This window comes from Haemorhous mexicanus, chromosome 7, assembly GCF_027477595.1.
Source record: "Haemorhous mexicanus isolate bHaeMex1 chromosome 7, bHaeMex1.pri, whole genome shotgun sequence".
Taxonomy (NCBI): Eukaryota; Metazoa; Chordata; class Aves; order Passeriformes; family Fringillidae; genus Haemorhous; species Haemorhous mexicanus.
The window spans coordinates 13,461,108-13,488,339 of NC_082347.1; the positions used below are offsets into that span (position 1 = coordinate 13,461,108).

The 27,232-nt window shown below is 62.3% G+C and overlaps 1 protein-coding gene across 1 annotated transcript; it reads left to right on the top strand.

Annotated features, from left to right (window-relative positions):
* The first annotated feature begins 5,342 nt into the window (after positions 1-5,342).
* On the top strand, positions 5,343-18,884 carry LOC132329607 (elastin-like). Its single transcript, XM_059850802.1, has 26 exons — positions 5,343-5,446; positions 6,244-6,248; positions 6,695-6,897; positions 6,989-7,168; positions 7,418-7,479; positions 7,585-7,646; positions 8,762-8,766; positions 9,507-9,686; positions 9,936-9,997; positions 10,103-10,164; positions 10,700-10,760; positions 11,333-11,337; positions 11,784-11,986; positions 12,078-12,257; positions 12,507-12,568; positions 12,674-12,735; positions 13,851-13,855; positions 14,596-14,775; positions 15,025-15,086; positions 15,192-15,253; positions 15,736-15,791; positions 17,099-17,278; positions 17,528-17,589; positions 17,695-17,756; positions 18,239-18,299; positions 18,872-18,884. Exons 1-26 carry the CDS (start codon positions 5,343-5,345, stop codon positions 18,882-18,884), a joined length of 2,241 nt encoding a protein of 746 aa, XP_059706785.1.
* Positions 18,885-27,232: the final 8,348 nt, after the last annotated feature.

Below are 27,232 nucleotides of genomic sequence, written 5' to 3' on the forward strand. Positions count from 1 at the left end.
GGGCTGTTGGGTGGCGGTTCCCATTGGCAGCTGGAGCTCCTCGGGCCTGATTGTGTCCTCGTCGAAGTTTGCAGAAGCCGTGGGACGGCGAGGCAAGAGCGCGCCGCAGGAGCGGCCTCTTCGGGCTCAAGAGCGGAACGGCGAGGCAAAAGCGAGCCGCAGGAGCGGCCTCTTCGAGCTCAAGAGCGGAACGGCGAGGCAAAAGCGAGCCGCAGGAGCGGCCTCTTCGAGCTCAAGAGCGGAACGGCGAGGCATGAGCGTGCCGCAGGAGCGGCCTCTTCGGGCTCAAGAGTGGAACGGCGAGGCATGAGCGTGCCGCAGGAGCGGCCTCTTTGGGCTCAAGAGTGGAACGGCGAGGCAAGAGCGAGCCACAGGAGCGGCGGCTTCGGGCTCAGGAGTGGAGCAGCAAGGTAAGAGCAGCAGCTTGGAGCTGAAGTGTGATGCTTTTGGGCAGCCGAAAGGATCTGTGGGTGGCTGGTTGGGGATGTCCCTGTGGGGCTGGGCGGTGGCGGCTCCCTGCAGGCACAGGGTCTGGAGCTTCTCAGGCCCTGAGTGTGTCGTCGTGCCTTGGCAGAAGCCGTGGGACGACGAGGCAAGAGCGGCAGCGTCTTCGAGCTCAAGTGTGGATCGGCGAGGCAAGAGGGAGCTTGGAGCCGAAGAGGGACGCGAGGGGCCCTCTGGGCAAAGGGCTTTTCCAGGCCGGGGCACCTTGAGGGTGCCACGGCCGGCTTTGCGCTGGGCGACCTCCCTGCGTGCAGGGCTGGGTCTTTGCTGTGGTTGGCCTTTTGCCCTTGTGCTCCTTTGGCTGCCCGGAGAGAGGGGCAACCCTGTAAAGGAGGGTGAGAGCCCCTGTCTCCGCACCGGAGGGGGGAAACGGAGCTCTCCCGGCCCCCAGCCCAGCTACCCTGTAATCAGGGCAGGGCTTTTCCCCAGCCCCGGCAGCTTTCTGCCTGCTGCTGGCCCCTGGCCAGCGTGACCCCCTGTACTCGGGGCGTGTCACAGCCTGTGTCCCTGTGCCAGGCCTGAAGCGCTTCAGCGCGTCGAGGCCCCTGTGGCCTCCTCTCAGTGCACGGGCAGGTCTGATGCTTTCCTCTCCCGCCCAGCATTAGGAATGGCTCCCTAGAGTAGGTTGGCTGCCCAGAACTTGCTCCCTCTCCTGGGACTGTCTCCCCCTCCCCTGTCTCCCCCTCCCCTGTCTTCCCCTTAGTTGGTGTGAGTGAGGAAGCGTGTTGGTGCTTTAGCCCCCCCCCCTTTAGAAACAGAGCAGTGTAGCTTTGACTTCCCAGGAGGGAAAGAGGAGCTCTGTGCAGCCACAGGCGGGTGCCCAAAATGCAGGTGGGTGGAGAAAGCGTCCGGCCTTGCCCCTGCATTCTGAGGACGGCGCGAAGCCGCTTAGCGGCAGCGTGGGCAGCATGACCCGCCTGTAGCCAGGGCCTGGGCGTGCGCCTGTGCTGCCGGTCGTGCTGGCGAGCTGCCAGCGTGCGGGCCCTGTACTCGGGGCACGTGTCAGGACCTTGGCGGCACCCTTTGTCCCCAGGAGGAGCAGCCCCGCCCAGGTCCCTGTAAGCAGGGCTGCGGAGGCTCCTTTAGCCAGGCGACAGGAACGAGCGCTCCCGGGCCCTTGCCAGGGGGCAGCTTGCAGAAGTGCTGTGCCGCAGGGCACGGTCCCACCTTTGGCGCTGCTGTGGGCTGGCGCCGCATCCCTGGCGGCCTTGTAGAGGAGGCTGCCGGGGCTCTGCAGACGGCTGTGTTGCCGTGCCGCGCTGCGGCCGGGCTCCGGCCTGTCCCTAAGTGGGGCGCAGGCTGGAGCCTGTGCTCCGTAGTGCTTGTTGGGTGGTGCCGGGCAGCAGGGGGCGGCCCCGTAAGTGGGGTTCTGTGCGTCCCCTGGCCTCGGCGGGCGGTTGGAGGGACCCCCTGTAATCAGGCGGGTGTCCCTGGCCCCGGTCTTTCAGAGGCGTGGGGCCAGGAGTCATGGGGCGGGGCGTGTGCCCTCCCTGTCCTCGGGGCTGGGCTCGCGGCCCCTCGGGCCCCTCGGCTTTAGGCCGTCAGCTGGACTGCCTGACTCTAGAGTCTGGTTCCTGTTGCCTTGGGGGAAGGCCGAGCTCTGTGGCTCCCTGGGTGTGGACCGGCCTGTAAGCAGGCTGCGGGTCTGGGAGCCTTTGTGCTCCCTTCAGCTGGCAGCCTGTGCAGGGCGCCCGCCCCGTTAGTGGGGGAGCGCCCCGGAATTGGAGAGAAGGAGCCTCCATAGGCCTTGGGGACCAGAGCCGCCCTGTAAATGGGGGCCAGTGCTCTGGAGTCCCGGGCACTTTGCAGTCCAGGCAGCGGCTTGAGCCCCCTGTAAGCAGGGCTGCAGCCTCTTGGCCGCTGCTTTGCGTGCCCAGCTTCATTTGCCCAGAGGGCCCGGCTCCCAGCACGGCGTGGGACTGCGCCGGACGTCGGGATGGTGAGTCAAGCTGAAGTTGGGGGCTTTTGGGCAGCTGGGGGGCTGTGTGGGTGGTGGCATGAGGATCTCGCTGTGGGGCTGTTGGGTGGCGGTTCCCATTGGCAGCTGGAGCTCCTCGGGCCTGATTGTGTCCTCGTCGAAGTTTGCAGAAGCCGTGGGACGGCGAGGCAAGAGCGCGCCGCAGGAGCGGCCTCTTCGGGCTCAAGAGCGGAACGGCGAGGCAAAAGCGAGCCGCAGGAGCGGCCTCTTCGAGCTCAAGAGCGGAACGGCGAGGCAAAAGCGAGCCGCAGGAGCGGCCTCTTCGAGCTCAAGAGCGGAACGGCGAGGCATGAGCGTGCCGCAGGAGCGGCCTCTTCGGGCTCAAGAGTGGAACGGCGAGGCATGAGCGTGCCGCAGGAGCGGCCTCTTTGGGCTCAAGAGTGGAACGGCGAGGCAAGAGCGAGCCACAGGAGCGGCGGCTTCGGGCTCAGGAGTGGAGCAGCAAGGTAAGAGCAGCAGCTTGGAGCTGAAGTGTGATGCTTTTGGGCAGCCGAAAGGATCTGTGGGTGGCTGGTTGGGGATGTCCCTGTGGGGCTGGGCGGTGGCGGCTCCCTGCAGGCACAGGGTCTGGAGCTTCTCAGGCCCTGAGTGTGTCGTCGTGCCTTGGCAGAAGCCGTGGGACGACGAGGCAAGAGCGGCAGCGTCTTCGAGCTCAAGTGTGGATCGGCGAGGCAAGAGGGAGCTTGGAGCCGAAGAGGGACGCGAGGGGCCCTCTGGGCAAAGGGCTTTTCCAGGCCGGGGCACCTTGAGGGTGCCACGGCCGGCTTTGCGCTGGGCGACCTCCCTGCGTGCAGGGCTGGGTCTTTGCTGTGGTTGGCCTTTTGCCCTTGTGCTCCTTTGGCTGCCCGGAGAGAGGGGCAACCCTGTAAAGGAGGGTGAGAGCCCCTGTCTCCGCACCGGAGGGGGGAAACGGAGCTCTCCCGGCCCCCAGCCCAGCTACCCTGTAATCAGGGCAGGGCTTTTCCCCAGCCCCGGCAGCTTTCTGCCTGCTGCTGGCCCCTGGCCAGCGTGACCCCCTGTACTCGGGGCGTGTCACAGCCTGTGTCCCTGTGCCAGGCCTGAAGCGCTTCAGCGCGTCGAGGCCCCTGTGGCCTCCTCTCAGTGCACGGGCAGGTCTGATGCTTTCCTCTCCCGCCCAGCATTAGGAATGGCTGCCTAGAGTAGGTTGGCTGCCCAGAACTTGCTCCCTCTCCTGGGACTGTCTCCCCCTCCCCTGTCTCCCCCTCCCCTGTCTTCCCCTTAGTTGGTGTGAGTGAGGAAGCGTGTTGGTGCTTTAGCCCCCCCCCCTTTAGAAACAGAGCAGTGTAGCTTTGACTTCCCAGGAGGGAAAGAGGAGCTCTGTGCAGCCACAGGCGGGTGCCCAAAATGCAGGTGGGTGGAGAAAGCGTCCGGCCTTGCCCCTGCATTCTGAGGACGGCGCGAAGCCGCTTAGCGGCAGCGTGGGCAGCATGACCCGCCTGTAGCCAGGGCCTGGGCGTGCGCCTGTGCTGCCGGTCGTGCTGGCGAGCTGCCAGCGTGCGGGCCCTGTACTCGGGGCACGTGTCAGGACCTTGGCGGCACCCTTTGTCCCCAGGAGGAGCAGCCCCGCCCAGGTCCCTGTAAGCAGGGCTGCGGAGGCTCCTTTAGCCAGGCGACAGGAACGAGCGCTCCCGGGCCCTTGCCAGGGGGCAGCTTGCAGAAGTGCTGTGCCGCAGGGCACGGTCCCACCTTTGGCGCTGCTGTGGGCTGGCGCCGCATCCCTGGCGGCCTTGTAGAGGAGGCTGCCGGGGCTCTGCAGACGGCTGTGTTGCCGTGCCGCGCTGCGGCCGGGCTCCGGCCTGTCCCTAAGTGGGGCGCAGGCTGGAGCCTGTGCTCCGTAGTGCTTGTTGGGTGGTGCCGGGCAGCAGGGGGCGGCCCCGTAAGTGGGGTTCTGTGCGTCCCCTGGCCTCGGCGGGCGGTTGGAGGGACCCCCTGTAATCAGGCGGGTGTCCCTGGCCCCGGTCTTTCAGAGGCGTGGGGCCAGGAGTCATGGGGCGGGGCGTGTGCCCTCCCTGTCCTCGGGGCTGGGCTCGCGGCCCCTCGGGCCCCTCGGCTTTAGGCCGTCAGCTGGACTGCCTGACTCTAGAGTCTGGTTCCTGTTGCCTTGGGGGAAGGCCGAGCTCTGTGGCTCCCTGGGTGTGGACCGGCCTGTAAGCAGGCTGCGGGTCTGGGAGCCTTTGTGCTCCCTTCAGCTGGCAGCCTGTGCAGGGCGCCCGCCCCGTTAGTGGGGGAGCACCCCGGAATTGGAGAGAAGGAGCCTCCATAGGCCTTGGGGACCAGAGCCGCCCTGTAAATGGGGGCCAGTGCTCTGGAGTCCCGGGCACTTTGCAGTCCAGGCAGCGGCTTGAGCCCCCTGTAAGCAGGGCTGCAGCCTCTTGGCCGCTGCTTTGCGTGCCCAGCTTCATTTGCCCAGAGGGCCCGGCTCCCAGCACGGCGTGGGACTGCGCCGGACGTCGGGATGGTGAGTCAAGCTGAAGTTGGGGGCTTTTGGGCAGCTGGGGGGCTGTGTGGGTGGTGGCATGAGGATCTCGCTGTGGGGCTGTTGGGTGGCGGTTCCCATTGGCAGCTGGAGCTCCTCGGGCCTGATTGTGTCCTCGTCGAAGTTTGCAGAAGCCGTGGGACGGCGAGGCAAGAGCGCGCCGCAGGAGCGGCCTCTTCGGGCTCAAGAGCGGAACGGCGAGGCAAAAGCGAGCCGCAGGAGCGGCCTCTTCGAGCTCAAGAGCGGAACGGCGAGGCAAAAGCGAGCCGCAGGAGCGGCCTCTTCGAGCTCAAGAGCGGAACGGCGAGGCATGAGCGTGCCGCAGGAGCGGCCTCTTCGGGCTCAAGAGTGGAACGGCGAGGCATGAGCGTGCCGCAGGAGCGGCCTCTTCGGGCTCAAGAGTGGAACGGCGAGGCAAGAGCGAGCCACAGGAGCGGCGGCTTCGGGCTCAGGAGTGGAGCAGCAAGGTAAGAGCAGCAGCTTGGAGCTGAAGTGTGATGCTTTTGGGCAGCCGAAAGGATCTGTGGGTGGCTGGTTGGGGATGTCCCTGTGGGGCTGGGCGGTGGCGGCTCCCTGCAGGCACAGGGTCTGGAGCTTCTCAGGCCCTGAGTGTGTCGTCGTGCCTTGGCAGAAGCCGTGGGACGACGAGGCAAGAGCGGCAGCGTCTTCGAGCTCAAGTGTGGATCGGCGAGGCAAGAGGGAGCTTGGAGCCGAAGAGGGACGCGAGGGGCCCTCTGGGCAAAGGGCTTTTCCAGGCCGGGGCACCTTGAGGGTGCCACGGCCGGCTTTGCGCTGGGCGACCTCCCTGCGTGCAGGGCTGGGTCTTTGCTGTGGTTGGCCTTTTGCCCTTGTGCTCCTTTGGCTGCCCGGAGAGAGGGGCAACCCTGTAAAGGAGGGTGAGAGCCCCTGTCTCCGCACCGGAGGGGGGAAACGGAGCTCTCCCGGCCCCCAGCCCAGCTACCCTGTAATCAGGGCAGGGCTTTTCCCCAGCCCCGGCAGCTTTCTGCCTGCTGCTGGCCCCTGGCCAGCGTGACCCCCTGTACTCGGGGCGTGTCACAGCCTGTGTCCCTGTGCCAGGCCTGAAGCGCTTCAGCGCGTCGAGGCCCCTGTGGCCTCCTCTCAGTGCACGGGCAGGTCTGATGCTTTCCTCTCCCGCCCAGCATTAGGAATGGCTCCCTAGAGTAGGTTGGCTGCCCAGAACTTGCTCCCTCTCCTGGGACTGTCTCCCCCTCCCCTGTCTCCCCCTCCCCTGTCTTCCCCTTAGTTGGTGTGAGTGAGGACGCGTGTTGGTGCTTTAGCCCCCCCCCCTTTAGAAACAGAGCAGTGTAGCTTTGACTTCCCAGGAGGGAAAGAGGAGCTCTGTGCAGCCACAGGCGGGTGCCCAAAATGCAGGTGGGTGGAGAAAGCGTCCGGCCTTGCCCCTGCATTCTGAGGACGGCGCGAAGCCGCTTAGCGGCAGCGTGGGCAGCATGACCCGCCTGTAGCCAGGGCCTGGGCGTGCGCCTGTGCTGCCGGTCGTGCTGGCGAGCTGCCAGCGTGCGGGCCCTGTACTCGGGGCACGTGTCAGGACCTTGGCGGCACCCTTTGTCCCCAGGAGGAGCAGCCCCGCCCAGGTCCCTGTAAGCAGGGCTGCGGAGGCTCCTTTAGCCAGGCGACAGGAACGAGCGCTCCCGGGCCCTTGCCAGGGGGCAGCTTGCAGAAGTGCTGTGCCGCAGGGCACGGTCCCACCTTTGGCGCTGCTGTGGGCTGGCGCCGCATCCCTGGCGGCCTTGTAGAGGAGGCTGCCGGGGCTCTGCAGACGGCTGTGTTGCCGTGCCGCGCTGCGGCCGGGCTCCGGCCTGTCCCTAAGTGGGGCGCAGGCTGGAGCCTGTGCTCCGTAGTGCTTGTTGGGTGGTGCCGGGCAGCAGGGGGCGGCCCCGTAAGTGGGGTTCTGTGCGTCCCCTGGCCTCGGCGGGCGGTTGGAGGGACCCCCTGTAATCAGGCGGGTGTCCCTGGCCCCGGTCTTTCAGAGGCGTGGGGCCAGGAGTCATGGGGCGGGGCGTGTGCCCTCCCTGTCCTCGGGGCTGGGCTCGCGGCCCCTCGGGCCCCTCGGCTTTAGGCCGTCAGCTGGACTGCCTGACTCTAGAGTCTGGTTCCTGTTGCCTTGGGGGAAGGCCGAGCTCTGTGGCTCCCTGGGTGTGGACCGGCCTGTAAGCAGGCTGCGGGTCTGGGAGCCTTTGTGCTCCCTTCAGCTGGCAGCCTGTGCAGGGCGCCCGCCCCGTTAGTGGGGGAGCGCCCCGGAATTGGAGAGAAGGAGCCTCCATAGGCCTTGGGGACCAGAGCCGCCCTGTAAATGGGGGCCAGTGCTCTGGAGTCCCGGGCACTTTGCAGTCCAGGCAGCGGCTTGAGCCCCCTGTAAGCAGGGCTGCAGCCTCTTGGCCGCTGCTTTGCGTGCCCAGCTTCATTTGCCCAGAGGGCCCGGCTCCCAGCACGGCGTGGGACTGCGCCGGACGTCGGGATGGTGAGTCAAGCTGAAGTTGGGGGCTTTTGGGCAGCTGGGGGGCTGTGTGGGTGGTGGCATGAGGATCTCGCTGTGGGGCTGTTGGGTGGCGGTTCCCATTGGCAGCTGGAGCTCCTCGGGCCTGATTGTGTCCTCGTCGAAGTTTGCAGAAGCCGTGGGACGGCGAGGCAAGAGCGCGCCGCAGGAGCGGCCTCTTCGGGCTCAAGAGCGGAACGGCGAGGCAAAAGCGAGCCGCAGGAGCGGCCTCTTCGAGCTCAAGAGCGGAACGGCGAGGCAAAAGCGAGCCGCAGGAGCGGCCTCTTCGAGCTCAAGAGCGGAACGGCGAGGCATGAGCGTGCCGCAGGAGCGGCCTCTTCGGGCTCAAGAGTGGAACGGCGAGGCATGAGCGTGCCGCAGGAGCGGCCTCTTTGGGCTCAAGAGTGGAACGGCGAGGCAAGAGCGAGCCACAGGAGCGGCGGCTTCGGGCTCAGGAGTGGAGCAGCAAGGTAAGAGCAGCAGCTTGGAGCTGAAGTGTGATGCTTTTGGGCAGCCGAAAGGATCTGTGGGTGGCTGGTTGGGGATGTCCCTGTGGGGCTGGGCGGTGGCGGCTCCCTGCAGGCACAGGGTCTGGAGCTTCTCAGGCCCTGAGTGTGTCGTCGTGCCTTGGCAGAAGCCGTGGGACGACGAGGCAAGAGCGGCAGCGTCTTCGAGCTCAAGTGTGGATCGGCGAGGCAAGAGGGAGCTTGGAGCCGAAGAGGGACGCGAGGGGCCCTCTGGGCAAAGGGCTTTTCCAGGCCGGGGCACCTTGAGGGTGCCACGGCCGGCTTTGCGCTGGGCGACCTCCCTGCGTGCAGGGCTGGGTCTTTGCTGTGGTTGGCCTTTTGCCCTTGTGCTCCTTTGGCTGCCCGGAGAGAGGGGCAACCCTGTAAAGGAGGGTGAGAGCCCCTGTCTCCGCACCGGAGGGGGGAAACGGAGCTCTCCCGGCCCCCAGCCCAGCTACCCTGTAATCAGGGCAGGGCTTTTCCCCAGCCCCGGCAGCTTTCTGCCTGCTGCTGGCCCCTGGCCAGCGTGACCCCCTGTACTCGGGGCGTGTCACAGCCTGTGTCCCTGTGCCAGGCCTGAAGCGCTTCAGCGCGTCGAGGCCCCTGTGGCCTCCTCTCAGTGCACGGGCAGGTCTGATGCTTTCCTCTCCCGCCCAGCATTAGGAATGGCTCCCTAGAGTAGGTTGGCTGCCCAGAACTTGCTCCCTCTCCTGGGACTGTCTCCCCCTCCCCTGTCTCCCCCTCCCCTGTCTTCCCCTTAGTTGGTGTGAGTGAGGACGCGTGTTGGTGCTTTAGCCCCCCCCCCTTTAGAAACAGAGCAGTGTAGCTTTGACTTCCCAGGAGGGAAAGAGGAGCTCTGTGCAGCCACAGGCGGGTGCCCAAAATGCAGGTGGGTGGAGAAAGCGTCCGGCCTTGCCCCTGCATTCTGAGGACGGCGCGAAGCCGCTTAGCGGCAGCGTGGGCAGCATGACCCGCCTGTAGCCAGGGCCTGGACGTGCGCCTGTGCTGCCGGTCGTGCTGGCGAGCTGCCAGCGTGCGGGCCCTGTACTCGGGGCACGTGTCAGGACCTTGGCGGCACCCTTTGTCCCCAGGAGGAGCAGCCCCGCCCAGGTCCCTGTAAGCAGGGCTGCGGAGGCTCCTTTAGCCAGGCGACAGGAACGAGCGCTCCCGGGCCCTTGCCAGGGGGCAGCTTGCAGAAGTGCTGTGCCGCAGGGCACGGTCCCACCTTTGGCGCTGCTGTGGGCTGGCGCCGCATCCCTGGCGGCCTTGTAGAGGAGGCTGCCGGGGCTCTGCAGACGGCTGTGTTGCCGTGCCGCGCTGCGGCCGGGCTCCGGCCTGTCCCTAAGTGGGGCGCAGGCTGGAGCCTGTGCTCCGTAGTGCTTGTTGGGTGGTGCCGGGCAGCAGGGGGCGGCCCCGTAAGTGGGGTTCTGTGCGTCCCCTGGCCTCGGCGGGCGGTTGGAGGGACCCCCTGTAATCAGGCGGGTGTCCCTGGCCCCGGTCTTTCAGAGGCGTGGGGCCAGGAGTCATGGGGCGGGGCGTGTGCCCTCCCTGTCCTCGGGGCTGGGCTCGCGGCCCCTCGGGCCCCTCGGCTTTAGGCCGTCAGCTGGACTGCCTGACTCTAGAGTCTGGTTCCTGTTGCCTTGGGGGAAGGCCGAGCTCTGTGGCTCCCTGGGTGTGGACCGGCCTGTAAGCAGGCTGCGGGTCTGGGAGCCTTTGTGCTCCCTTCAGCTGGCAGCCTGTGCAGGGCGCCCGCCCCGTTAGTGGGGGAGCGCCCTGGAATTGGAGAGAAGGAGCCTCCATAGGCCTTGGGGACCAGAGCCGCCCTGTAAATGGGGGCCAGTGCTCTGGAGTCCCGGGCACTTTGCAGTCCAGGCAGCGGCTTGAGCCCCCTGTAAGCAGGGCTGCAGCCTCTTGGCCGCTGCTTTGCGTGCCCAGCTTCATTTGCCCAGAGGGCCCGGCTCCCAGCACGGCGTGGGACTGCGCCGGACGTCGGGATGGTGAGTCAAGCTGAAGTTGGGGGCTTTTGGGCAGCTGGGGGGCTGTGTGGGTGGTGGCATGAGGATCTCGCTGTGGGGCTGTTGGGTGGCGGTTCCCATTGGCAGCTGGAGCTCCTCGGGCCTGATTGTGTCCTCGTCGACGTTTGCAGAAGCCGTGGGACGGCAAGGCAAGAGCGCGCCGCAGGAGCGGCCTCTTCGGGCTCAAGAGCGGAACGGCGAGGCAAAAGCGAGCCGCAGGAGCGGCCTCTTCGAGCTCAAGAGCGGAACGGTGAGGCAAAAGCGAGCCGCAGGAGCGGCCTCTTCGAGCTCAAGAGCAGAACGGCGAGGCAAAAGCGAGCCGCAGGAGCGGCCTCTTCGAGCTCAAGAGCGGAACGGCGAGGCATGAGCGTGCCGCAGGAGCGGCCTCTTCGAGCTCAAGAGCGGAACGGCGAGGCATGAGCGTGCCGCAGGAGCGGCCTCTTCGGGCTCAAGAGTGGAACGGCGAGGCAAGAGCGAGCCACAGGAGCGGCGGCTTCGGGCTCAGGAGTGGAGCAGCAAGGTAAGAGCAGCAGCTTGGAGTTGAAGTGTGATGCTTTTGGGCAGCCGAAAGGATCTGTGGGTGGCTGGTTGGGGATGTCCCTGTGGGGCTGGGCGGTGGCGGCTCCCTGCAGGCACAGGGTCTGGAGCTTCTCAGGCCCTGAGTGTGTCGTCGTGCCTTGGCAGAAGCCGTGGGACGACGAGGCAAGAGCGGCAGCGTCTTCGAGCTCAAGTGTGGATCGGCGAGGCAAGAGGGAGCTTGGAGCCGAAGAGGGACGCGAGGGGCCCTCTGGGCAAAGGGCTTTTCCAGGCCGGGGCACCTTGAGGGTGCCACGGCCGGCTTTGCGCTGGGCGACCTCCCTGCGTGCAGGGCTGGGTCTTTGCTGTGGTTGGCCTTTTGCCCTTGTGCTCCTTTGGCTGCCCGGAGAGAGGGGCAACCCTGTAAAGGAGGGTGAGAGCCCCTGTCTCCGCACCGGAGGGGGGAAACGGAGCTCTCCCGGCCCCCAGCCCAGCTACCCTGTAATCAGGGCAGGGCTTTTCCCCAGCCCCGGCAGCTTTCTGCCTGCTGCTGGCCCCTGGCCAGCGTGACCCCCTGTACTCGGGGCGTGTCACAGCCTGTGTCCCTGTGCCAGGCCTGAAGCGCTTCAGCGCGTCGAGGCCCCTGTGGCCTCCTCTCAGTGCACGGGCAGGTCTGATGCTTTCCTCTCCCGCCCAGCATTAGGAATGGCTCCCTAGAGTAGGTTGGCTGCCCAGAACTTGCTCCCTCTCCTGGGACTGTCTCCCCCTCCCCTGTCTCCCCCTCCCCTGTCTTCCCCTTAGTTGGTGTGAGTGAGGACGCGTGTTGGTGCTTTAGCCCCCCCCCCTTTAGAAACAGAGCAGTGTAGCTTTGACTTCCCAGGAGGGAAAGAGGAGCTCTGTGCAGCCACAGGCGGGTGCCCAAAATGCAGGTGGGTGGAGAAAGCGTCCGGCCTTGCCCCTGCATTCTGAGGACGGCGCGAAGCCGCTTAGCGGCAGCGTGGGCAGCATGACCCGCCTGTAGCCAGGGCCTGGGCGTGCGCCTGTGCTGCCGGTCGTGCTGGCGAGCTGCCAGCGTGCGGGCCCTGTACTCGGGGCACGTGTCAGGACCTTGGCGGCACCCTTTGTCCCCAGGAGGAGCAGCCCCGCCCAGGTCCCTGTAAGCAGGGCTGCGGAGGCTCCTTTAGCCAGGCGACAGGAACGAGCGCTCCCGGGCCCTTGCCAGGGGGCAGCTTGCAGAAGTGCTGTGCCGCAGGGCACGGTCCCACCTTTGGCGCTGCTGTGGGCTGGCGCCGCATCCCTGGCGGCCTTGTAGAGGAGGCTGCCGGGGCTCTGCAGACGGCTGTGTTGCCGTGCCGCGCTGCGGCCGGGCTCCGGCCTGTCCCTAAGTGGGGCGCAGGCTGGAGCCTGTGCTCCGTAGTGCTTGTTGGGTGGTGCCGGGCAGCAGGGGGCGGCCCCGTAAGTGGGGTTCTGTGCGTCCCCTGGCCTCGGCGGGCGGTTGGAGGGACCCCCTGTAATCAGGCGGGTGTCCCTGGCCCCGGTCTTTCAGAGGCGTGGGGCCAGGAGTCATGGGGCGGGGCGTGTGCCCTCCCTGTCCTCGGGGCTGGGCTCGCGGCCCCTCGGGCCCCTCGGCTTTAGGCCGTCAGCTGGACTGCCTGACTCTAGAGTCTGGTTCCTGTTGCCTTGGGGGAAGGCCGAGCTCTGTGGCTCCCTGGGTGTGGACCGGCCTGTAAGCAGGCTGCGGGTCTGGGAGCCTTTGTGCTCCCTTCAGCTGGCAGCCTGTGCAGGGCGCCCGCCCCGTTAGTGGGGGAGCGCCCCGGAATTGGAGAGAAGGAGCCTCCATAGGCCTTGGGGACCAGAGCCGCCCTGTAAATGGGGGCCAGTGCTCTGGAGTCCCGGGCACTTTGCAGTCCAGGCAGCGGCTTGAGCCCCCTGTAAGCAGGGCTGCAGCCTCTTGGCCGCTGCTTTGCGTGCCCAGCTTCATTTGCCCAGAGGGCCCGGCTCCCAGCACGGCGTGGGACTGCGCCGGACGTCGGGATGGTGAGTCAAGCTGAAGTTGGGGGCTTTTGGGCAGCTGGGGGGCTGTGTGGGTGGTGGCATGAGGATCTCGCTGTGGGGCTGTTGGGTGGCGGTTCCCATTGGCAGCTGGAGCTCCTCGGGCCTGATTGTGTCCTCGTCGACGTTTGCAGAAGCCGTGGGACGGCGAGGCAAGAGCGCGCCGCAGGAGCGGCCTCTTCGGGCTCAAGAGCGGAACGGCGAGGCAAAAGCGAGCCGCAGGAGCGGCCTCTTCGAGCTCAAGAGCGGAACGGTGAGGCAAAAGCGAGCCGCAGGAGCGGCCTCTAGGAGCTCAAGAGCAGAACGGCGAGGCAAAAGCGAGCCGCAGGAGCGGCCTCTTCGAGCTCAAGAGCGGAACGGCGAGGCATGAGCGTGCCGCAGGAGCGGCCTCTTCGGGCTCAAGAGTGGAACGGCGAGGCAAGAGCGAGCCACAGGAGCGGCGGCTTCGGGCTCAGGAGTGGAGCAGCAAGGTAAGAGCAGCAGCTTGGAGCTGAAGTGTGATGCTTTTGGGCAGCCGAAAGGATCTGTGGGTGGCTGGTTGGGGATGTCCCTGTGGGGCTGGGCGGTGGCGGCTCCCTGCAGGCACAGGGTCTGGAGCTTCTCAGGCCCTGAGTGTGTCGTCGTGCCTTGGCAGAAGCCGTGGGACGACGAGGCAAGAGCGGCAGCGTCTTTGAGCTCAAGTGTGGATCGGCGAGGCAAGAGGGAGCTTGGAGCCGAAGAGGGACGCGAGGGGCCCTCTGGGCAAAGGGCTTTTCCAGGCCGGGGCACCTTGAGGGTGCCACGGCCGGCTTTGCGCTGGGCGACCTCCCTGCGTGCAGGGCTGGGTCTTTGCTGTGGTTGGCCTTTTGCCCTTGTGCTCCTTTGGCTGCCCGGAGAGAGGGGCAACCCTGTAAAGGAGGGTGAGAGCCCCTGTCTCCGCACCGGAGGGGGGAAACGGAGCTCTCCCGGCCCCCAGCCCAGCTACCCTGTAATCAGGGCAGGGCTTTTCCCCAGCCCCGGCAGCTTTCTGCATGCTGCTGGCCCCTGGCCAGCGTGACCCCCTGTACTCGGGGCGTGTCACAGCCTGTGTCCCTGTGCCAGGCCTGAAGCGCTTCAGCGCGTCGAGGCCCCTGTGGCCTCCTCTCAGTGCACGGGCAGGTCTGATGCTTTCCTCTCCCGCCCAGCATTAGGAATGGCTCCCTAGAGTAGGTTGGCTGCCCAGAACTTGCTCCCTCTCCTGGGACTGTCTCCCCCTCCCCTGTCTCCCCCTCCCCTGTCTTCCCCTTAGTTGGTGTGAGTGAGGAAGCGTGTTGGTGCTTTAGCCCCCCCCCCTTTAGAAACAGAGCAGTGTAGCTTTGACTTCCCAGGAGGGAAAGAGGAGCTCTGTGCAGCCACAGGCGGGTGCCCAAAATGCAGGTGGGTGGAGAAAGCGTCCGGCCTTGCCCCTGCATTCTGAGGACGGCGCGAAGCCGCTTAGCGGCAGCGTGGGCAGCATGACCCGCCTGTAGCCAGGGCCTGGGCGTGCGCCTGTGCTGCCGGTCGTGCTGGCGAGCTGCCAGCGTGCGGGCCCTGTACTCGGGGCACGTGTCAGGACCTTGGCGGCACCCTTTGTCCCCAGGAGGAGCAGCCCCGCCCAGGTCCCTGTAAGCAGGGCTGCGGAGGCTCCTTTAGCCAGGCGACAGGAACGAGCGCTCCCGGGCCCTTGCCAGGGGGCAGCTTGCAGAAGTGCTGTGCCGCAGGGCACGGTCCCACCTTTGGCGCTGCTGTGGGCTGGCGCCGCATCCCTGGCGGCCTTGTAGAGGAGGCTGCCGGGGCTCTGCAGACGGCTGTGTTGCCGTGCCGCGCTGCGGCCGGGCTCCGGCCTGTCCCTAAGTGGGGCGCAGGCTGGAGCCTGTGCTCCGTAGTGCTTGTTGGGTGGTGCCGGGCAGCAGGGGGCGGCCCCGTAAGTGGGGTTCTGTGCGTCCCCTGGCCTCGGCGGGCGGTTGGAGGGACCCCCTGTAATCAGGCGGGTGTCCCTGGCCCCGGTCTTTCAGAGGCGTGGGGCCAGGAGTCATGGGGCGGGGCGTGTGCCCTCCCTGTCCTCGGGGCTGGGCTCGCGGCCCCTCGGGCCCCTCGGCTTTAGGCCGTCAGCTGGACTGCCTGACTCTAGAGTCTGGTTCCTGTTGCCTTGGGGGAAGGCCGAGCTCTGTGGCTCCCTGGGTGTGGACCGGCCTGTAAGCAGGCTGCGGGTCTGGGAGCCTTTGTGCTCCCTTCAGCTGGCAGCCTGTGCAGGGCGCCCGCCCCGTTAGTGGGGGAGCGCCCCGGAATTGGAGAGAAGGAGCCTCCATAGGCCTTGGGGACCAGAGCCGCCCTGTAAATGGGGGCCAGTGCTCTGGAGTCCCGGGCACTTTGCAGTCCAGGCAGCGGCTTGAGCCCCCTGTAAGCAGGGCTGCAGCCTCTTGGCCGCTGCTTTGCGTGCCCAGCTTCATTTGCCCAGAGGGCCCGGCTCCCAGCACGGCGTGGGACTGCGCCGGACGTCGGGATGGTGAGTCAAGCTGAAGTTGGGGGCTTTTGGGCAGCTGGGGGGCTGTGTGGGTGGTGGCATGAGGATCTCGCTGTGGGGCTGTTGGGTGGCGGTTCCCATTGGCAGCTGGAGCTCCTCGGGCCTGATTGTGTCCTCGTCGAAGTTTGCAGAAGCCGTGGGACGGCGAGGCAAGAGCGCGCCGCAGGAGCGGCCTCTTCGGGCTCAAGAGCGGAACGGCGAGGCAAAAGCGAGCCGCAGGAGCGGCCTCTTCGAGCTCAAGAGCGGAACGGCGAGGCAAAAGCGAGCCGCAGGAGCGGCCTCTTCGAGCTCAAGAGCGGAACGGCGAGGCATGAGCGTGCCGCAGGAGCGGCCTCTTCGGGCTCAAGAGTGGAACGGCGAGGCATGAGCGTGCCGCAGGAGCGGCCTCTTTGGGCTCAAGAGTGGAACGGCGAGGCAAGAGCGAGCCACAGGAGCGGCGGCTTCGGGCTCAGGAGTGGAGCAGCAAGGTAAGAGCAGCAGCTTGGAGCTGAAGTGTGATGCTTTTGGGCAGCCGAAAGGATCTGTGGGTGGCTGGTTGGGGATGTCCCTGTGGGGCTGGGCGGTGGCGGCTCCCTGCAGGCACAGGGTCTGGAGCTTCTCAGGCCCTGAGTGTGTCGTCGTGCCTTGGCAGAAGCCGTGGGACGACGAGGCAAGAGCGGCAGCGTCTTCGAGCTCAAGTGTGGATCGGCGAGGCAAGAGGGAGCTTGGAGCCGAAGAGGGACGCGAGGGGCCCTCTGGGCAAAGGGCTTTTCCAGGCCGGGGCACCTTGAGGGTGCCACGGCCGGCTTTGCGCTGGGCGACCTCCCTGCGTGCAGGGCTGGGTCTTTGCTGTGGTTGGCCTTTTGCCCTTGTGCTCCTTTGGCTGCCCGGAGAGAGGGGCAACCCTGTAAAGGAGGGTGAGAGCCCCTGTCTCCGCACCGGAGGGGGGAAACGGAGCTCTCCCGGCCCCCAGCCCAGCTACCCTGTAATCAGGGCAGGGCTTTTCCCCAGCCCCGGCAGCTTTCTGCCTGCTGCTGGCCCCTGGCCAGCGTGACCCCCTGTACTCGGGGCGTGTCACAGCCTGTGTCCCTGTGCCAGGCCTGAAGCGCTTCAGCGCGTCGAGGCCCCTGTGGCCTCCTCTCAGTGCACGGGCAGGTCTGATGCTTTCCTCTCCCGCCCAGCATTAGGAATGGCTCCCTAGAGTAGGTTGGCTGCCCAGAACTTGCTCCCTCTCCTGGGACTGTCTCCCCCTCCCCTGTCTTCCCCTTAGTTGGTGTGAGTGAGGAAGCGTGTTGGTGCTTTAGCCCCCCCCCCTTTAGAAACAGAGCAGTGTAGCTTTGACTTCCCAGGAGGGAAAGAGGAGCTCTGTGCAGCCACAGGCGGGTGCCCAAAATGCAGGTGGGTGGAGAAAGCGTCCGGCCTTGCCCCTGCATTCTGAGGACGGCGCGAAGCCGCTTAGCGGCAGCGTGGGCAGCATGACCCGCCTGTAGCCAGGGCCTGGGCGTGCGCCTGTGCTGCCGGTCGTGCTGGCGAGCTGCCAGCGTGCGGGCCCTGTACTCGGGGCACGTGTCAGGACCTTGGCGGCACCCTTTGTCCCCAGGAGGAGCAGCCCCGCCCAGGTCCCTGTAAGCAGGGCTGCGGAGGCTCCTTTAGCCAGGCGACAGGAACGAGCGCTCCCGGGCCCTTGCCAGGGGGCAGCTTGCAGAAGTGCTGTGCCGCAGGGCACGGTCCCACCTTTGGCGCTGCTGTGGGCTGGCGCCGCATCCCTGGCGGCCTTGTAGAGGAGGCTGCCGGGGCTCTGCAGACGGCTGTGTTGCCGTGCCGCGCTGCGGCCGGGCTCCGGCCTGTCCCTAAGTGGGGCGCAGGCTGGAGCCTGTGCTCCGTAGTGCTTGTTGGGTGGTGCCGGGCAGCAGGGGGCGGCCCCGTAAGTGGGGTTCTGTGCGTCCCCTGGCCTCGGCGGGCGGTTGGAGGGACCCCCTGTAATCAGGCGGGTGTCCCTGGCCCCGGTCTTTCAGAGGCGTGGGGCCAGGAGTCATGGGGCGGGGCGTGTGCCCTCCCTGTCCTCGGGGCTGGGCTCGCGGCCCCTCGGGCCCCTCGGCTTTAGGCCGTCAGCTGGACTGCCTGACTCTAGAGTCTGGTTCCTGTTGCCTTGGGGGAAGGCCGAGCTCTGTGGCTCCCTGGGTGTGGACCGGCCTGTAAGCAGGCTGCGGGTCTGGGAGCCTTTGTGCTCCCTTCAGCTGGCAGCCTGTGCAGGGCGCCCGCCCCGTTAGTGGGGGAGCGCCCCGGAATTGGAGAGAAGGAGCCTCCATAGGCCTTGGGGACCAGAGCCGCCCTGTAAATGGGGGCCAGTGCTCTGGAGTCCCGGGCACTTTGCAGTCCAGGCAGCGGCTTGAGCCCCCTGTAAGCAGGGCTGCAGCCTCTTGGCCGCTGCTTTGCGTGCCCAGCTTCATTTGCCCAGAGGGCCCGGCTCCCAGCACGGCGTGGGACTGCGCCGGACGTCGGGATGGTGAGTCAAGCTGAAGTTGGGGGCTTTTGGGCAGCTGGGGGGCTGTGTGGGTGGTGGCATGAGGATCTCGCTGTGGGGCTGTTGGGTGGCGGTTCCCATTGGCAGCTGGAGCTCCTCGGGCCTGATTGTGTCCTCGTCGAAGTTTGCAGAAGCCGTGGGACGGCGAGGCAAGAGCGCGCCGCAGGAGCGGCCTCTTCGGGCTCAAGAGCGGAACGGCGAGGCAAAAGCGAGCCGCAGGAGCGGCCTCTTCGAGCTCAAGAGCGGAACGGCGAGGCAAAAGCGAGCCGCAGGAGCGGCCTCTTCGAGCTCAAGAGCGGAACGGCGAGGCATGAGCGTGCCGCAGGAGCGGCCTCTTCGGGCTCAAGAGTGGAACGGCGAGGCATGAGCGTGCCGCAGGAGCGGCCTCTTTGGGCTCAAGAGTGGAACGGCGAGGCAAGAGCGAGCCACAGGAGCGGCGGCTTCGGGCTCAGGAGTGGAGCAGCAAGGTAAGAGCAGCAGCTTGGAGCTGAAGTGTGATGCTTTTGGGCAGCCGAAAGGATCTGTGGGTGGCTGGTTGGGGATGTCCCTGTGGGGCTGGGCGGTGGCGGCTCCCTGCAGGCACAGGGTCTGGAGCTTCTCAGGCCCTGAGTGTGTCGTCGTGCCTTGGCAGAAGCCGTGGGACGACGAGGCAAGAGCGGCAGCGTCTTCGAGCTCAAGTGTGGATCGGCGAGGCAAGAGGGAGCTTGGAGCCGAAGAGGGACGCGAGGGGCCCTCTGGGCAAAGGGCTTTTCCAGGCCGGGGCACCTTGAGGGTGCCACGGCCGGCTTTGCGCTGGGCGACCTCCCTGCGTGCAGGGCTGGGTCTTTGCTGTGGTTGGCCTTTTGCCCTTGTGCTCCTTTGGCTGCCCGGAGAGAGGGGCAACCCTGTAAAGGAGGGTGAGAGCCCCTGTCTCCGCACCGGAGGGGGGAAACGGAGCTCTCCCGGCCCCCAGCCCAGCTACCCTGTAATCAGGGCAGGGCTTTTCCCCAGCCCCGGCAGCTTTCTGCCTGCTGCTGGCCCCTGGCCAGCGTGACCCCCTGTACTCGGGGCGTGTCACAGCCTGTGTCCCTGTGCCAGGCCTGAAGCGCTTCAGCGCGTCGAGGCCCCTGTGGCCTCCTCTCAGTGCACGGGCAGGTCTGATGCTTTCCTCTCCCGCCCAGCATTAGGAATGGCTCCCTAGAGTAGGTTGGCTGCCCAGAACTTGCTCCCTCTCCTGGGACTGTCTCCCCCTCCCCTGTCTCCCCCTCCCCTGTCTTCCCCTTAGTTGGTGTGAGTGAGGAAGCGTGTTGGTGCTTTAGCCCCCCCCCCTTTAGAAACAGAGCAGTGTAGCTTTGACTTCCCAGGAGGGAAAGAGGAGCTCTGTGCAGCCACAGGCGGGTGCCCAAAATGCAGGTGGGTGGAGAAAGCGTCCGGCCTTGCCCCTGCATTCTGAGGACGGCGCGAAGCCGCTTAGCGGCAGCGTGGGCAGCATGACCCGCCTGTAGCCAGGGCCTGGGCGTGCGCCTGTGCTGCCGGTCGTGCTGGCGAGCTGCCAGCGTGCGGGCCCTGTACTCGGGGCACGTGTCAGGACCTTGGCGGCACCCTTTGTCCCCAGGAGGAGCAGCCCCGCCCAGGTCCCTGTAAGCAGGGCTGCGGAGGCTCCTTTAGCCAGGCGACAGGAACGAGCGCTCCCGGGCCCTTGCCAGGGGGCAGCTTGCAGAAGTGCTGTGCCGCAGGGCACGGTCCCACCTTTGGCGCTGCTGTGGGCTGGCGCCGCATCCCTGGCGGCCTTGTAGAGGAGGCTGCCGGGGCTCTGCAGACGGCTGTGTTGCCGTGCCGCGCTGCGGCCGGGCTCCGGCCTGTCCCTAAGTGGGGCGCAGGCTGGAGCCTGTGCTCCGTAGTGCTTGTTGGGTGGTGCCGGGCAGCAGGGGGCGGCCCCGTAAGTGGGGTTCTGTGCGTCCCCTGGCCTCGGCGGGCGGTTGGAGGGACCCCCTGTAATCAGGCGGGTGTCCCTGGCCCCGGTCTTTCAGAGGCGTGGGGCCAGGAGTCATGGGGCGGGGCGTGTGCCCTCCCTGTCCTCGGGGCTGGGCTCGCGGCCCCTCGGGCCCCTCGGCTTTAGGCCGTCAGCTGGACTGCCTGACTCTAGAGTCTGGTTCCTGTTGCCTTGGGGGAAGGCCGAGCTCTGTGGCTCCCTGGGTGTGGACCGGCCTGTAAGCAGGCTGCGGGTCTGGGAGCCTTTGTGCTCCCTTCAGCTGGCAGCCTGTGCAGGGCGCCCGCCCCGTTAGTGGGGGAGCGCCCCGGAATTGGAGAGAAGGAGCCTCCATAGGCCTTGGGGACCAGAGCCGCCCTGTAAATGGGGGCCAGTGCTCTGGAGTCCCGGGCACTTTGCAGTCCAGGCAGCGGCTTGAGCCCCCTGTAAGCAGGGCTGCAGCCTCTTGGCCGCTGCTTTGCGTGCCCAGCTTCATTTGCCCAGAGGGCCCGGCTCCCAGCACGGCGTGGGACTGCGCCGGACGTCGGGATGGTGAGTCAAGCTGAAGTTGGGGGCTTTTGGGCAGCTGGGGGGCTGTGTGGGTGGTGGCATGAGGATCTCGCTGTGGGGCTGTTGGGTGGCGGTTCCCATTGGCAGCTGGAGCTCCTCGGGCCTGATTGTGTCCTCGTCGAAGTTTGCAGAAGCCGTGGGACGGCGAGGCAAGAGCGCGCCGCAGGAGCGGCCTCTTCGGGCTCAAGAGCGGAACGGCGAGGCAAAAGCGAGCCGCAGGAGCGGCCTCTTCGAGCTCAAGAGCGGAACGGCGAGGCAAAAGCGAGCCGCAGGAGCGGCCTCTTCGAGCTCAAGAGCGGAACGGCGAGGCATGAGCGTGCCGCAGGAGCGGCCTCTTCGGGCTCAAGAGTGGAACGGCGAGGCATGAGCGTGCCGCAGGAGCGGCCTCTTCGGGCTCAAGAGTGGAACGGCGAGGCAAGAGCGAGCCACAGGAGCGGCGGCTTCGGGCTCAGGAGTGGAGCAGCAAGGTAAGAGCAGCAGCTTGGAGCTGAAGTGTGATGCTTTTGGGCAGCCGAAAGGATCTGTGGGTGGCTGGTTGGGGATGTCCCTGTGGGGCTGGGCGGTGGCGGCTCCCTGCAGGCACAGGGTCTGGAGCTTCTCAGGCCCTGAGTGTGTCGTCGTGCCTTGGCAGAAGCCGTGGGACGACGAGGCAAGAGCGGCAGCGTCTTCGAGCTCAAGTGTGGATCGGCGAGGCAAGAGGGAGCTTGGAGCCGAAGAGGGACGCGAGGGGCCCTCTGGGCAAAGGGCTTTTCCAGGCCGGGGCACCTTGAGGGTGCCACGGCCGGCTTTGCGCTGGGCGACCTCCCTGCGTGCAGGGCTGGGTCTTTGCTGTGGTTGGCCTTTTGCCCTTGTGCTCCTTTGGCTGCCCGGAGAGAGGGGCAACCCTGTAAAGGAGGGTGAGAGCCCCTGTCTCCGCACCGGAGGGGGGAAACGGAGCTCTCCCGGCCCCCAGCCCAGCTACCCTGTAATCAGGGCAGGGCTTTTCCCCAGCCCCGGCAGCTTTCTGCCTGCTGCTGGCCCCTGGCCAGCGTGACCCCCTGTACTCGGGGCGTGTCACAGCCTGTGTCCCTGTGCCAGGCCTGAAGCGCTTCAGCGCGTCGAGGCCCCTGTGGCCTCCTCTCAGTGCACGGGCAGGTCTGATGCTTTCCTCTCCCGCCCAGCATTAGGAATGGCTCCCTAGAGTAGGTTGGCTGCCCAGAACTTGCTCCCTCTCCTGGGACTGTCTCCCCCTCCCCTGTCTCCCCCTCCCCTGTCTTCCCCTTAGTTGGTGTGAGTGAGGAAGCGTGTTGGTGCTTTAGCCCCCCCCCCTTTAGAAACAGAGCAGTGTAGCTTTGACTTCCCAGGAGGGAAAGAGGAGCTCTGTGCAGCCACAGGCGGGTGCCCAAAATGCAGGTGGGTGGAGAAAGCGTCCGGCCTTGCCCCTGCATTCTGAGGACGGCGCGAAGCCGCTTAGCGGCAGCGTGGGCAGCATGACCCGCCTGTAGCCAGGGCCTGGGCGTGCGCCTGTGCTGCCGGTCGTGCTGGCGAGCTGCCAGCGTGCGGGCCCTGTACTCGGGGCACGTGTCAGGACCTTGGCGGCACCCTTTGTCCCCAGGAGGAGCAGCCCCGCCCAGGTCCCTGTAAGCAGGGCTGCGGAGGCTCCTTTAGCCAGGCGACAGGAACGAGCGCTCCCGGGCCCTTGCCAGGGGGCAGCTTGCAGAAGTGCTGTGCCGCAGGGCACGGTCCCACCTTTGGCGCTGCTGTGGGCTGGCGCCGCATCCCTGGCGGCCTTGTAGAGGAGGCTGCCGGGGCTCTGCAGACGGCTGTGTTGCCGTGCCGCACTGCGGCCGGGCTCCGGCCTGTCCCTAAGTGGGGCGCAGGCTGGAGCCTGTGCTCCGTAGTGCTTGTTGGGTGGTGCCGGGCAGCAGGGGGCGGCCCCGTAAGTGGGGTTCTGTGCGTCCCCTGGCCTCGGCGGGCGGTTGGAGGGACCCCCTGTAATCAGGCGGGTGTCCCTGGCCCCGGTCTTTCAGAGGCGTGGGGCCAGGAGTCATGGGGCGGGGCGTGTGCCCTCCCTGTCCTCGGGGCTGGGCTCGCGGCCCCTCGGGCCCCTCGGCTTTAGGCCGTCAGCTGGACTGCCTGACTCTAGAGTCTGGTTCCTGTTGCCTTGGGGGAAGGCCGAGCTCTGTGGCTCCCTGGGTGTGGACCGGCCTGTAAGCAGGCTGCGGGTCTGGGAGCCTTTGTGCTCCCTTCAGCTGGCAGCCTGTGCAGGGCGCCCGCCCCGTTAGTGGGGGAGCGCCCCGGAACTGGAGAGAAGGAGCCTCCATAGGCCTTGGGGACCAGAGCCGCCCTGTAAATGGGGGCCAGTGCTCTGGAGTCCCGGGCACTTTGCAGTCCAGGCAGCGGCTTGAGCCCCCTGTAAGCAGGGCTGCAGCCTCTTGGCCGCTGCTTTGCGTGCCCAGCTTCATTTGCCCAGAGGGCCCGGCTCCCAGCACGGCGTGGGACTGCGCCGGACGTCGGGATGGTGAGTCAAGCTGAAGTTGGGGGCTTTTGGGCAGCTGGGGGGCTGTGTGGGTGGTGGCATGAGGATCTCGCTGTGGGGCTGTTGGGTGGCGGTTCCCATTGGCAGCTGGAGCTCCTCGGGCCTGATTGGAAGTTTAGCCTTTGTCAATCCCATTTTCAGAAGTGTCCTCTGCACACAGCATTCCTTCTTTCTGTCGTTGTCCTCCAAACATTGTTTACCCATTGACGCCCAGTAATTATCTTCTAATACACATGTGCCCTTTCTACTCCTGGATACTCAACATGGCTGTGCTTGTTGGGTCTTTGCGTCCCCCATATGGTCAAGCTTTATAACTGCCCATAGCAGCTTATGGGTACATTTGGGTTAACCCTTGGTGTTGATACCCCTTCTACCAAAGTGGTAGGAGCATCCTGCCAAACTCCTGTGAGCTCAAAGATGGCTTCAAACATCTTTGAACAAGGTAATATGAGTCATGCCTTTTTTCATCAAAATACATAGGCACTCGCACAAATGTTTCATATATCCAAAGGTCAAGCAAAAGCAGTCATAGATCTTTGCCCTAACTGTCAGCTCTTGCACCCTCCTGTATCCAGAGGAGTTTGCAATCCATGAGGATTGCACAGCCTGCTATTATGACAAAGAGATATCATGAAATATCTATATTTTGGGAAATTCAAAATATCCATGTATTAGTAGACACCTTTTCAGGTGCAGTTTTTGCTTCTTTGCATACAGGAGAAACAGCTGAGCAGGTTTGTCATCACTTTTTGCATGCATTTGCGTAGCCCTGAGACACTGCTCCTCCGTTAAGCCTTCTTCTTGCCTTGTACTTTTCTGTGCCTGCAGTCCTGTTTCAAAAGAGCCCTTTCTGGGCTTACTTTCTCAGCAGAGCCACCAACCTTAAGTGCCTTGACTTGTATGAAGCCTATCCAGGAATACTATCCAGGAATAATGACTGTGTCAATGCCGGTCTGACAGCCATGGCTGAGAGTGCAACCCTCCCAATGCCTTTGTTTTCTCACTCCTCCCTCGGGTCATTTCCTATCCCTAAGGCTGAGAAGTGAGCTCCAGGTGTTCGACTCTTTCTGTGAGGTCTTTCCCCTCTAACAATGGCATAGGGTGGAGTTGATAATTTTACAGTTTACTTTACCAGCCAAGGAGTATTTTGCTTTTAATCTTTTGTTTTGTTCAGACTACTTTACGTGAGGTGTTGCCTAGATTTTGCAACCCTGAAGTTGTCAAGGACACTCTGAATATGCTCCAGAGCCATTTGTCACACATTACAGAGACTTATTTTCTACACAATTTTACCAGCTGACTTGGTGTTATGGAGATGAAAAGCACATAAATGCCTCCTAAGAAATACTCATGATTTGTTTACTTGTCTTTAAAATCTTAATCCAAAATGCTAACACTGACATTATGCCAAATGCCACATTTACATTTAAGAACAGCATCCTGAATAAATATTTATAAGAATCACATTTTTTAAATTAATTGTGTTGTAAATGGAAAAGTAGATAAATAATGCATGCAACAATAAACTTTCCTTAGTCAATCCACCCCTTTGGCAGCACAGATAGTATGTGATTGTGTAATATTTTTAAATAGGTAACATCTCTGCATGATCCTTCCTGCTTTTTTGAGTATTTGTTAACTGAGTATATGTACATACAGAGTTAATCAGATCAGTTGATTCCCCCGTCTTTTCATTTCTCCTGAGAACGAGATACAATATTGTATTAATCATGAGCAAACTATAACATAAAAGCAGAAACTCAGGTTCAGGCAGACCTAGCCTAACAACTGAGCAACATTCTAATTCCAGAGGACCTAGCAAAAGGACTCCAGCATTCTGACTTGGTGATCAAAATGTAATGTTCCAGACGGGTGACATTTCTGATTTGTCAGCCTTAAAAAACTGAAACTTAAACTCTTATCTGTAACTTTAGTATAAGTGATTCTTTTTTCTCACTGGCCAAATGAAGTAAAGCATTTATGCTGTTTTTACACAGATATAGTTTGGTGTACAAACTGAAGACCCATTTTTATTTTTCTTCACTTGCTGATGAAAAGGTTATGCTCTTGCATCATCTGATCCATCACAGACCTGGCTATGTGTAACGGAGTGCTCCTGCCCACAAAGTTTGCTGTGAAGCTCCTCGTTCTAAGCAGGAATAAGACCACCTGTCCTGGGGACCCGGTGTGAACTAGTACTGAAGACAAGTTTCCTTCTTGAGGCACAAGGTGTACCAGTACTTCATCACTGATCTCATTTCCAGACTTGTGTCTCATGGAGTAGAGCCATGCTCTCAAACTCTGGGCTCCCAAGCCCTCTGTGGCCCTGGCCTGGCATTCAGTGCCCAATTACTATGCCCATCACCAGCTTTCTCCTGCCTGAACAATTAAATTGATAGGAGAAGAGCAGAAGCCAGAGAGCAAAGGAGAAAGAGGTCCCCTATATACTCCTAGACGAGCAGCAGATAAGTCAAGGTCACATTGATGTGCCATTGGCCTGTAGAGATATAAGAAGGACTGTGCTGCAGGAGTAGCAACTGTAGGAAGCTTGAAGCTTCAAGATATTCTGAGCATGGCAGTGACTCCCCAGCTCTGGGAACAATGACACAAAACATGGAACATTCCCTCTGGAACCAGAGTTATGAATGAGCAGTGCTCTTGTCATGAACACAGCACAGCACAAAGCCAACCTTTCTGACCCAGCTTTTCGTTCTTAATTTATTACAAATTGCATAAAAACATAGAAATGATAAGACAGTGTTTTACTTAGGGTAAAATTTTGCAGGTCCATGGCAATTACAGTGAAATGATGAATAAGCATATTTCCAGCAGAACTAGATCTTACACTTTATAGACACAGAGACATACACATGCACCTACACGCAAATTTCCCCATGCAGGAGCAGACAAAAATTCCCACTGAATGGTTTAAAGTTCATGAAATGGTCATACTCTTTCACTGACATTTGTAATAAGAATAGAACATATTTTGTATTACTTTATTGCATACTGAAAAATTGTGTGGCTCGTAAGGAAATTATCTATACTATAAAATTCCTAGTATGGAAAAATCAGTAAAATGTTATGATTAAGCACTTTTAAAAAACAAGTATCTAGTCCCAAGACTTCAGGACAATCTATTTCCTTACAATTGCTTGTTTGAATTATTTCATCGAATCTCCACAAGAAAGTTCATTTTTTGTAGAAGATGTTCACTAGCTTTTTTCCCCACTTTCTAAAACTGGCTTTGTTACTTGTTAATTATAAAAAATAGTGGGAAAAGTATCCTTCTAGGTGGTCAGGGAATAGACCTTGTTCTCCCTCCTGTGTCACTGTACTCTGAACTATGATTGGACAAGTTCTACAGCTGTACACATCTGGTGTAGATCACCCTCAGTGCACTGGAGTTGTTTGAAACTCTTTTCCTACAGGTTGTTTCCCTGTGGAAGCATGATTTCTGCTTTTTAGCAATTTGGGCATTTTTTTATCATTTCAAGATAATGTAAATTTGTTTTCATATTATTCCTCTCCTCCTCATTCTTTTTTTTCTGCTTGCTTTGTTTTTTCCACTGGAGATACAGAAGTATTAAGGCAGAGGAGAAAAGCCAAGTGTAGAAAAGAAAAAAAAGCAAGAAAATAAAAATTTCTTGGATTTGTAGATTTTTTCCCTTTATTTTGTATGAAAATTAGATGCTAATGGCCTTAACCAGAATTTCAGTTTCTGGTATTGCTTTTAGACTGACTGCAGTTCATTAAGTATTACACTAACTTCTCATATTCTCTGATTTCTTTTGACAGGCACTATGTTATGAGGGTTTTGGCCTCATACGGTGAAAACTTGGTCTTGAGGGAGACCTCCTAGATTCTACAGTGAATCACATAACAAATTATAACTCCTGAGAATGTGTCTTAGCACGAGCAATTTGGCTACTTTTTGTTTGAGTTTGGTTGTGTTTGGTTTTATTGACGTACCTAAGGAATTAGGGTGGGGTATTAAGAAATTTTTTAAAAACCATGAAACCTTTTTTTACACTGAAAGCACAATCCTCTAAAATTACAGTCTTTAAGGATGCACTTTCAGTGGGGGAAGACACAAACCTAAAGAAACTCTCCCAAATCTTCATCCTTGCACATTTAAATTGTGGTACAGCTGAAATAGCTGCAAAATTTCCATTTGCTTCAATGGGACTAAAAGTTCCCTCTGAGAATCTAATCAGTTTTCTTTATACTGTCATTTTTCCTGTTACTATTATGAACACTCCTGCAATTTGTCTACACAGACTTCTCCGTAGCTTTTTGGCTCCAAGAGCATTCCTGATTCAATTTAGCTCATAAACAACTGCATTTTTTTTCTTCCAATGTATCTCTCATAATAGAACCATTTTCACAAATGGACCCTAGCTCAGTAAAATTTGTTCTGTCTAATATTAGTAAAATCAGACAGATTTTCCTCAGGATACAGTTCATAATATTTTTTTGTTTCCATAGCTAGTGTTTTTCTGCATATCATTATAAAGATTGCAGGAGTATCTTCAATACAGCTCATAAAATGAATTCAGAGTCTGAACCTCCTCCTTTTTCTCCTACAA